General features: G+C 41.6%; 2 protein-coding genes across 3 annotated transcripts in view; one reads left to right on the top strand and one right to left on the bottom strand.

Moving 5' to 3' along the window:
• LOC134187053 (proto-oncogene tyrosine-protein kinase ROS-like) overlaps nucleotides 1-7,999 on the top strand; it is a 25,501-nt gene extending 17,502 nt beyond the window's left edge. The window contains exons 25-41 of the mRNA XM_062655169.1: nucleotides 1-145; nucleotides 1,042-1,233; nucleotides 1,303-1,471; nucleotides 2,468-2,597; nucleotides 2,660-2,883; nucleotides 3,202-3,273; nucleotides 4,388-4,529; nucleotides 4,600-4,662; nucleotides 4,718-4,808; nucleotides 5,304-5,368; nucleotides 5,543-5,672; nucleotides 5,731-5,825; nucleotides 5,889-5,953; nucleotides 6,013-6,040; nucleotides 6,100-6,201; nucleotides 6,482-6,616; nucleotides 7,023-7,999. The exon at nucleotides 1-145 is cut by the window's left edge and continues 70 nt beyond it. Of these exons, the coding sequence (XP_062511153.1) occupies nucleotides 1-145; nucleotides 1,042-1,233; nucleotides 1,303-1,471; nucleotides 2,468-2,597; nucleotides 2,660-2,883; nucleotides 3,202-3,273; nucleotides 4,388-4,529; nucleotides 4,600-4,662; nucleotides 4,718-4,808; nucleotides 5,304-5,368; nucleotides 5,543-5,672; nucleotides 5,731-5,825; nucleotides 5,889-5,953; nucleotides 6,013-6,040; nucleotides 6,100-6,201; nucleotides 6,482-6,616; nucleotides 7,023-7,746 (2,572 nt within the window). The 3' untranslated portion in view covers nucleotides 7,747-7,999. The remainder of the gene's footprint in view (nucleotides 146-1,041; nucleotides 1,234-1,302; nucleotides 1,472-2,467; nucleotides 2,598-2,659; nucleotides 2,884-3,201; nucleotides 3,274-4,387; nucleotides 4,530-4,599; nucleotides 4,663-4,717; nucleotides 4,809-5,303; nucleotides 5,369-5,542; nucleotides 5,673-5,730; nucleotides 5,826-5,888; nucleotides 5,954-6,012; nucleotides 6,041-6,099; nucleotides 6,202-6,481; nucleotides 6,617-7,022) is intronic.
• Nucleotides 8,000-8,046: 47 nt separating this feature from the next.
• Nucleotides 8,047-10,000, bottom strand: part of LOC134187052 (E3 UFM1-protein ligase 1-like) — a 7,039-nt gene continuing 5,085 nt past the window's right edge. For both annotated transcript variants that reach the window (XM_062655166.1, XM_062655167.1), the window contains exons 10-16: nucleotides 9,790-10,000; nucleotides 9,522-9,598; nucleotides 9,147-9,313; nucleotides 8,954-9,084; nucleotides 8,771-8,851; nucleotides 8,613-8,704; nucleotides 8,047-8,544 (exon numbers count right to left, since the gene is read on the bottom strand). The exon at nucleotides 9,790-10,000 is cut by the window's right edge and continues 74 nt beyond it. In XM_062655166.1, coding sequence (XP_062511150.1) covers nucleotides 8,154-8,544; nucleotides 8,613-8,704; nucleotides 8,771-8,851; nucleotides 8,954-9,084; nucleotides 9,147-9,313; nucleotides 9,522-9,598; nucleotides 9,790-10,000 — 1,150 coding nt within the window. In that variant the 3' untranslated portion in view covers nucleotides 8,047-8,153. The remainder of the gene's footprint in view (nucleotides 8,545-8,612; nucleotides 8,705-8,770; nucleotides 8,852-8,953; nucleotides 9,085-9,146; nucleotides 9,314-9,521; nucleotides 9,599-9,789) is intronic.

Genomic DNA, 10,000 nt, shown 5'->3' with positions numbered 1-10,000 from the left:
TGCACCAGAAAACCCAAACGGCGTCATTCAGTCATATAGAATATACGTTCAGACAACAAACGAGAAAAGGTTGCCGATCATCACTGGAGCCTCCACACTCTCTGCTAATGTGAGTGTTGAGCCATCAAAGACATACACAATACAGGTAATGCAAGAAAATGTGTGCTTGTTTCTTTGTAGTGTGTTCTTGTTACCCAAGGCGCGGAAGCGCTAGGGTAGAGTAACTCAGGCTTAGACCAATGACCTAATGACCAATTGTACGACCAGTGATGCCCGCTAGAGTTAGATTGCTATCGCTGGTATTATTTTTATTATCACACTAGACAACTGCACCTGTCAGTCTACCCTTTTACTCTCACTTTAGACTTACGAAAATCGCAATGACTCTCGTATTTTACCTAATAGCACAGCCAGTCTTGTAAACCAGGCCTTTATGTGAGGCTAAGGATTCTGCATATCAAGGTTCTTGGTATATTAAAAGCATAAAATTGTCACCAATTATCTAAGTGTTGCAATGGCGCACATTGTTATGTCAACAACACAACATCATGGGAGCTAAGCTCTAGTTGCAGTAAACGTTTAGTGAGAAAACAATTACAGTCTTGCTGGTGTAGAACTAATGAGCAAGAGAACAACTGGGTAGCAGCCAAGGGTTTAGCACTTTACTGCTTTTTCGTTTATCATACAGTACAACCCCGATTATTCAGACTTTTTTTGTGGAAGTGAAAGTCCAGATAAATGAAATGATGGTGTGGTGGAATGATGCTTTTCTGGCAGAAAAAATTTCATCTAGAATATCAAAATGTTGGTGTCTGGATAATCGAGGTTGTACTGCATCACCTTGCTTTTTGCTGCATGTCAGTTTCATCTAGAATTCGTTGAAATCATCCTGAGTAACCGAACTTTTATGCCAGTATAGTGTGGGGTAGTGCTTCTATAGCATGAGACAAACAGTGCCTTTTTTGTCATAATTGCTTCGTCACTGAGTGACAGATAGATTGAGAGAGACTCTTGCGAGTGTTTTTATTCTGATGTTTGCAGGTTGCTGCTGTAAATTCGATTGGTGCCGGTCTGCGATCTCCTCTCATGTCGGTCACGGTTTACGATCATCCGCCTGCTCCGCAACTTTCTGCCATTAACCAGACGTCTATTAGAGTGACACTCAACGAGACATTTCTCTCGACTGTCAGCTACTGGTCAGACTACAAAATCTATTATCGTTGCAATAGAACAGTGAGCAGTCATCGTGTTCATGCTACATCGTCATCGTACGTTTATGCTAATTTTCTGCTGCTGCTTTAGAGTGGCTGTTTGGATAGCTCGTGCTCTAATGATAGCAAGCAGTGGAGATCCGTTGCTCGTACTAGTACAGTGATCTCGAGTCTCGCGCCTGCGACTGTCTATGAGATTAGTTTGGGCGTTGGCGAGGAAGATTACTACTCAACAAACACAGCTTTGGCTCAGACTATACGTGAGTTGTGTTGATGCATCAATTGTTATTGGTTTGTTTGTTGCTGTTGGTCGTTCATTCGCATCACATCTTGTGTAACTCATTGTATGTTAGCTTACATGTTTGTTGGCTTGTTTGTTGAGCTACTCACTTGCCTGTCTATCTTCTTGGTTTAAGTACTTTACAAGACAATCACTGTTTACTTGATTTGTAAACTCATCCATTTGCTTTTCTATCTGTTTGTGCATGTTTGCTTGTGTATTTGTCCACTTGTTTGTTTGCTCTGTGTTTGTTTATTTGTTGTTTGTTTTTATTTGTTTGTGTTTGTTTACTTGTTGCTTGTTTGTTTGCTCTGTTTTTGTTATTTTGCTTGTTTGCTCTAATTTGTTTATTTTATTTTTTATTTGTTTGTTTGTTTAGCCTGTCTGTTGTTTGTTTAGTCTGTCTGTTGTTTGTTTGCTTTGTTTCTGTTGTTTGTTTGCTTTGTTTCTGTTGTTTGTTTGCTCTCTTTTTGTTATTTTTTTGTGTTTCTTATTTGCTTAGTTTCCCTAATTTGTTTATTTTATTTTTATTTGTTTGTTTGTTTACTCTGTTTCCGTTGTTTGTGTGCTTTGTTTCTGTTGTTTTTTGCTCTGTTTTTGTTTATTTTGTTGTTTGTTTTTATTTGCTTGTTTGCTCTGTGATTTATTTAGTGTATTTCTTATTTATTTGTTTGTTTTACTCTGTTTGTTTGTTTGCTCTGTTTGGGTATTTTTTATTTGTTTGTTTGTTTACTCTGTTTTGTATATTTTGTGTTTTACTTATTTGTTTCTTTCTTTTCCCTGTGATTTGTTTAATTTGTTTTTATTTGTTTGCTCTTTCTATTTATTTATTTGTTTGTTTGTTTGCTCTGTTTTTGTTTATTTGGGTTTTATTTACTTGTTTGTTCTCTCTTTTTTGTTTCTTTTATTTGTTTGTTTATTGGTTGGTTCATCTAACTATCGGTGATTTGTGGTGATAACCATTGATCATGTTTAGCATATTTACCTGCTGCTCCTTTTGACGTTGTCGTCAGCAACACAACAGACTCAACTGCCATCATCAAGTGGAGTGCCACATGCGACGATCAAACTCCCATCCAGCAGTTTTGCTTCTTATTCTCTTCTAGGTTTGACTAATAAACAACACGTAGACAATGACCGTATTGCCAGTGTGTTCTGTTAATTGCAGTGAATCGTCTCCTCTTTCCACGTGCAGAGACAAAGACACGTTGTTGGTAAATCCGACTTCTGAGCTGGTCACAAAACATTACCACTATGAGGTGGCTGATTTGAGTGCACAGACAACATACAGTGTACAGATAGCAGGTGAGAACTCTGGTGGTCGTGGAGAGCTGTCACAAGTTGAGCAATTTACTACAATGAAGAAGGCAACTATGGCAAGTAGCTCAAGTGGTAAGTGGCAAGATGATGATCTGTCTTCGTACAGGCAGTTAGCTAGATAAACAGCAGACAAACAGATGGACAGACATACAGACAAACTATCAAACAGACAGATGGACAGACAGACAGACAAGTGGACAGATGGACAGACAGATAGACAGATGGACAGACAGACAGACAGACAAACAAACAGACAGATAGACAGACAGAGAAACGAATGAGCAAGTAGACATGTCTGATTAGTTGTCATCATTACAATAGACACCACACGTGAACAGATTAATTCGTCTTTGCTCTGGAGGTTTCAAACGTGTTTCTCTCTTTTTCTAGACTCAACAGCCGTCATAGCAGCTGCTGTATCTATTGCATTTCTCGTTCTTGTGTTGCTCGTCATTCTTATAGGTTAGTTATATACAACTTGTCATGTAGTGTTTTGGGCAAAAACGTTTCCTACCTGCCTTTGTTTTTGTTTGTCTGTTTGTTTGTCAGTTGTGTCTGTGGTCAGTGTTCGGCCCGGGATTTCAGAAGTGGGGGTTGGTTTTTTTGTTTGAATTGGGCGTGGCACTACAGACTGCTATAATCAAAGGAGACGTCTTCTGTAGTATTTTTGCCGTGACTGTCTCCGTCTTCACGATCTACTTGAGGTCGCTTCACCGATGGAGCATGATCTTCTCGGTCAGTCGAAAAGTACTTGAAAAGCGACATACCTACTGTAAGTTTAGCAAAGGCGACATCTGTACGCGTACGAATCTACACGAAGGAGAATGTCGATCCCGGATGTGTACACGCACGCTCGGTATGTACATGTACGTAACCTCGACTCCCCAGACCTCATGCTGCTGGATGCTGAACTATGCATACACAACGACACTGAACACATACATGGTCAGCTGCTTGTCTACTGCTTGCAGAAGCAACGAGAGTACAAGTACACTGCGAGGAATTGGAATAGTGTACTAAGGGTCAGAGAACGGTGAGTGTGGGTCGGGAAACTCTGAATGAGGGTTGGGCCCGACCCCTACCAACCTGTGGGCCAATCTCTGTGTGCTTGCTGATTATTTATCTCTTCGTTTGCTCTCTGTCTATCTATTTGGCAGTTTGTTTATTCATCTTCCTGTTTGTATGTTTATATACATGTTCATATGTTTCTCTTTGTTTCACTCATCTTTTTGCTCATCTGTTCTCTATTTTGTTTGTTTATTTGGTTTGTGTATGTGTTTGTTTATTTGTTTATTTATTTATTTATTTGTTTGTTCATTTGTTTGTCTATTTGTTTGTTCATTTATTTGTTTGTTCATTTGTTTGTTTGTTCATTTGTTTGTTTATTTGTTTGTTTGTTTATTTATTTATTTATTTGTTTGTTCATTTGTTTGTTTGTTCATTTGTTTGTTTGTTCATTTGTTTGTTTATTTGTTTGTTTGTTTATTTATTTATTTAGTTTGTTTGTTTACTATTTCTTTATTTGTCTGTATGTTTGTTTACGTGCATGTTTATCAGTCTCATTTCCACATCATAGTATGCTGGAGACGTCGTCAGACAAAGTCACGGCTTGTCACCATCACATACCATCCATCTGAAGACACCGAACTGCAGCAACTGCGAACACAAAGAAGAAACACAGGCAAAGACGTCTCACTGAATTTCAACCCAATGTACACGTAAGCTGTTGTGCAAACTCACAAGCACATAAGACGTCATATATGTACCGTGTTTGTCCATTGCGTTCAGGTTTGACAACAGCTTGACAGACGGCTTGTCTAATTTTCCTCGTTCTCAACTTAAATTGAACGAGTAAAACGTTTCATATTTGTTGTTGTTGTACGTTGTTGATTGAGTGTTGTGTTAGTTTTCTTGGACAAGGACAGTTTGGTGAGGTTTATCGAGGTGTGGCACATGGCATTATTCCAGGAGAAGAAATGACGACAGTTGCAGTCAAAGTACGTACTATCTATGTCGCTGCCAACTTGCTGTGCATCTATATTGACATATGGGGCTGTTTCAATCTGTTTGTCTGACTGGTTGTGTTTGTACGTCCAAGTGTGCACGTATGGGGCATGTGTGTTTGTTTGTTGTCAGTCTGTGCATTTGTTTGTTGTGTGTTCGTCAACGTGTTTGCGTGATGCTTTGTTTGTTTGTCTGTCTGTATGTATGTATGTATGTATGTATGTATGTTTCTGTCTGTCTGTCTGTCTGTTTATTTGTCTGTTTGTATTTCTGTCTGTGTGTCTGTCTGTCTGTCTGTCTGTCTGTCTGTTTGTCTGTCTGTCTGTCTCTTTGTATGTATGTCTTTCTGCCTTTGTCCATCTGCCCGTCTGTCCGTCCAAATTTCTGTCCATCTGTCTGTCCAAATGTCTGTCTGTCTTGTAGTTCATTCTGTTTGTTTAACATTTGTTCAACTGCTACGTTATTACGCTAACCCTAACCTTGTCCAGACACTACGTAAAGACGCTGATGAACAGATGAAGAAAGAATTTCTCACAGAAGCACAATTTATGAGGTACATACAGCCACCACACCCAACCATCCAACTCTAACACATTCCCACCATCCATTCCATCCAACAGCATCACAAGCCATCTCTACATGCTCCATTCACCTCACACCAACAAAACATGGCACAAACATAGACAAACTCATTTACTATATTTCCTTCTATTTTACGTTTTCACAGCAAATTTTACCATCCCAATATTCTTCGTTTACTTGGTGTTTGTCTCGACAACAATCCTCAGTACATGATCATGGAGATCATGGAAGGTGGAGATCTCCTCACGTTTGTTCGTTTAGCTCGTCGTGACAACGTGAGTTGCATCTGTGTGATCAAGCATGTAGCAAGGTTGTTGACAATGACGTGTATAGGGTCCACCTCTGTTGACGCTTCCCGAGTTGGTAAAAATGGCTGTTGATATTTGCGAGGGCGGGAAATACCTTGAACAGCTGAGATTTGTACATCGGTGAGTTACGTGATATTTGATGTGTTTGTGATGTATGTTGGCTGACTGTGTTGTGTGTTGTAGGGACTTAGCATGTCGCAACTGTTTAGTGTCAAGCAGAGGACAAGACAGAGTTGTGAAGATTGGAGGTGAGTTGCTTGTTTTGGAGGCTCTGAGTGTGGGTAGTCACCGTTTCTTGTGTTTGTAGACTTTGGTTTGGCACGGAATGTCTATCAGTGAGTTTAGTTTGGGTGTGTTGTTGTGGTTGTTAGGTGAGTTATTGTTGTTGTGGAAGGAATCATTATTATCGGAAGGAAGGGGAAGGAATGCTGCCTGTACGATGGATGGCTCCGGAAAGTCTTGTAGATGGATTGTTCACTACACAATCGGATGTTTGGTATGATGTTGGACGGACACACACACACACACACACACACACACACACACACACACACACACACGTACATGTACACACACACACGTACACACGCACACACGTACACACACACACCACACACACACACACGCACACACACACACACACACACACACCACACACACACACACACACACACACACACACACACACACACACACACACACACACACACAAAGACAGACATGATGTTTTACTTGGTTACTGATCAGTTGTTGTTGTTGTTGTTGTGTGTGTTTAGGTCTTATGGTGTTGTCTTGTGGGAAGTCTTCACACTCGGTCACCAACCCTATCCTGCACAGACAAATCAGGAAGTGTTGAAGTTCATCATTCAAGGAGGACGTCTTGAAATACCAGATCGTTGCCCAGAAGAGATGTAAGACATTTAACAGTTTTGGAGACAGAGGGACAGACAGATAGACAGACAGACAGATGGACAGACTGATAGACAGACGGATGGACAGACAGACACAGACAGATAGGCACATGGACAGACAGATAGGCACGTGGACAGACAGACAGACGGACACACAGACAGATAGACAGATGGATGGACACACAGACGGACAGACAGACACACAGAGATAGGCACATGGACAGACAGACACACAGACAGATAAACAGACGGATAGACACACCGACGGACCGACAGACAGACAGACAGATAGACAAGATGGACAGACAGACGGACGGACAGACAAAGGCAAACAGACAGACAGACAGACAGACAGACCCTCACAGATTACCACAGAAATGGCAACTGTATGATCGTTGCGTGTTAGATATGGCATCATGATGATGTGTTGGGCTCACCAACCACACCATCGTCCGACCTTCCGAGCTCTTCTCGAGCGACTGCGAGTACTCCGAACTCGTGTCAATCGTCAGAGCATCGAATCACAAGTCGGAGACGAAGAAGACGACATATCGGAACGTGGATCGGATTCCGAGCTCGAGGAACTGGAACTGGCAATGGAACTGGATGAAACCGAGCGAGAGGAGTCCGCACGCGCAGCAACAGGAGAAGGGCAAGTTCATCTGGGAATGTCTGACGCAACAGAACGATACGTGTCAGCCAGCACAATGTCAAGACAGGGCAGCAGGCACGGCATTCGTCGATCACTGGCCATCGCAGCATCAGAAGGACTGAATGGCGACGTATCAGCCGCCTCAACTAGCGATCAACCTCACTACTCTGTGCCCAAACCGACGAGCAATGATAACAGATCAAATTCTACGTCACCGTTTCTTGCCAGAAAACCAGGAAGCAAGCGAGGCAGCAAGCGAGGCAGCAAGAGGGCAAGCAAACGATCGAAATCAGGAGTGAGTGTTGCAGTCAGTGCTGATGTGAGCAAATCGAGAAGCGGCGATTCAATACAAAAACTATCGGGAGGATACACTGGTAAGCCATTGGAAGCTTCATTGTCCGATGCAGAGCCTGATCGAGTGGAAATCCCATCGACTGGTGTCGTCATCGAATTTGGCAGCGCCAGCCGTCTTATCTAGAACGTTCTAAGTCTGATGGTTTACAGTATGATTATGTGTACTATTTTATAGATATTTTATCGGGTGTAGAGAGTTGATTGTATTCGGAAGCGACTGGACGTGATTTTGGCAGCTCGAATAGTGTAATGACTGACATACTGATTTTTGATTATTTGTAGCTCTTATTTAATATTAGCAACGTTTGTTATCTGAATTAAATTTAGTTGCAGTTTAGTGCCTCATGTGGCTTGTTGCTGCAGAAATTTGGTCACAACAGTTACTGTCGTTTCTCGTGGTGTGTGTGTGTGTATGTGTGTTAACTCTCAAACCCATTGCTACCACAGTACAGTGTACAAGTGGAATTTCTCACGATGTCTCAGTATAGTAAACAATAGGCCATTGATATCAAACACTCATAAATAAACACTCTAACCTACTGATTCTTGCAAACTCTTTTTGCTAGCAAAAACGAGGTTTTTCAAAGCATCCAAGTTACTCACAACAGCAGCTGCCATGTCATTGTCCGATGGCTTTGCTCCTTCTTCGTCTTCTTCCTGCTTCTCGCCATCTGATTGTCTACTAACCATCAGCTGCTGTAATACAAGAGACTGATAGTCAGACAAAACTTTGTATTGTTCAGGTGGTAATTTATCAGCAAGAAAGGTGATGATGTGAGGAACACATCGACCAGGAGCATGAATCATGCAGTGAGTCTGCTGCATGAACAGAATGACAGTCGTGAGATGCAATGCCATAGCGGCTTCCTCTTCTCGTTTTAATTGTTCCATTAGCGACTGACGATGTGAGAAAACCACCTGCCTACAGAACAAGAAGAGAAAAGTATCAAAATATAGTGAAACATCTTGGTATGTGATCACGTGTGTTACCTTTCTCGTTTCTTGTCAACCTTTTTTAGCATGAACTGGCAGACATCTTGTTCACATACGACGATCAAACGATCAAAGAACTCGTCGATTGTCTGAACACAAAACGTCTACTAACGAAGTGAACAACAAGTGTATGATACGATGGAAAGATGACCAACCTGGCTGTTTAAACTGTTATGAAGTTTCACCACTGGAGACTTCACACCAGCAGGCAATTGAACTAGCACTTGAGCTCGTGTCTAGAAAGGTTTATTGTACACTGAGATATGCATCCAACAGTACAACAGTCCTATGTGTTAACACACTGTCTAGGAACGTATGTTAATTAAGCTCATTGCTACCTCTGTTGTTAACTCTGCAGGATCTGCACAAGCCAGCATGTTACTTTCAGCCACACTGGCAACACAGACATTGACAATCTCTGCACAAACGGTCCTTAGTAGATGACGTGTCAACAGCTGGTGAGCTTCGCCTACAACTCAATACACAAAATGAGAAAAGGTAAGGCCAGTTGAGCCACTTCTGTTGCTGGACCTGTGAAAAGGTCGATTCCCTTGTGGAAGAGTCTAGTATTCGTATACAGTCCATTGATCCTTTCTTCATACTCCATGTGACGCTTTTTCTGTACTGCACCTTTGCCATCGTGGCTTTCAGCACGAAACACAGAGTGTACCACCTCATGGTATGAACGTGCCAAAGGCCTAAGATGTATGAATATGCTATTTCCATACATATAGACAGACAGACAGACGAATGGACAGACAAACAGACAGAGAGATGGACAAACACACAGACAGATGAATGGACACAGTCAGACAGACAGATGGACAGACAGACAGACAGACAAAAGTACTAGCTGAAAAGATTCAATAGAGAAACGGAAGACATTGACAAAGCACATAAGCTAACTTGAAGAGATATTCAGCTAGGTCTTGAAAGAGTTCGTCTGGACACTCGCTCAAATTCGGTTGCAAAACATCGATAATCTGCATACAAAATTTCTGTGTAAATCCAACTAAAACAAACAAATGTACAATAAAAATGTAAATATACACACAACGCACATGCATGGACACACACACACAAAATAGACAGACAGACAGACAGACAGACAGACAGACAGCAACAAAAACAAGAGACCAAACAAGATGCCAACACATTTACTCAAGCACCCCACCTCCTCAACTGACAAAAACTCCACATGTTCCCTCTGTTTGCTGCTCGTAGTCTTAACATCATCGTCATCCTCATCCTTCCCACGTCTCTTGTCTTTAGATTTTTGTACTTTTTTCTCTCTTCCCGTGCCTCTTCCCTGTTGGCCTGCAGTAGAACCACCAGACTGCACTTTCTGCTTCCGCTGCTCCTTCTTACTCAACGGCTTGTCACTC

This window comes from Corticium candelabrum, chromosome 11 (assembly GCF_963422355.1).
Source record: "Corticium candelabrum chromosome 11, ooCorCand1.1, whole genome shotgun sequence".
NCBI lineage: Eukaryota > Metazoa > Porifera > Homoscleromorpha > Homosclerophorida > Plakinidae > Corticium > Corticium candelabrum.
This window is presented reverse-complemented; position numbering and strand designations above follow the sequence as displayed.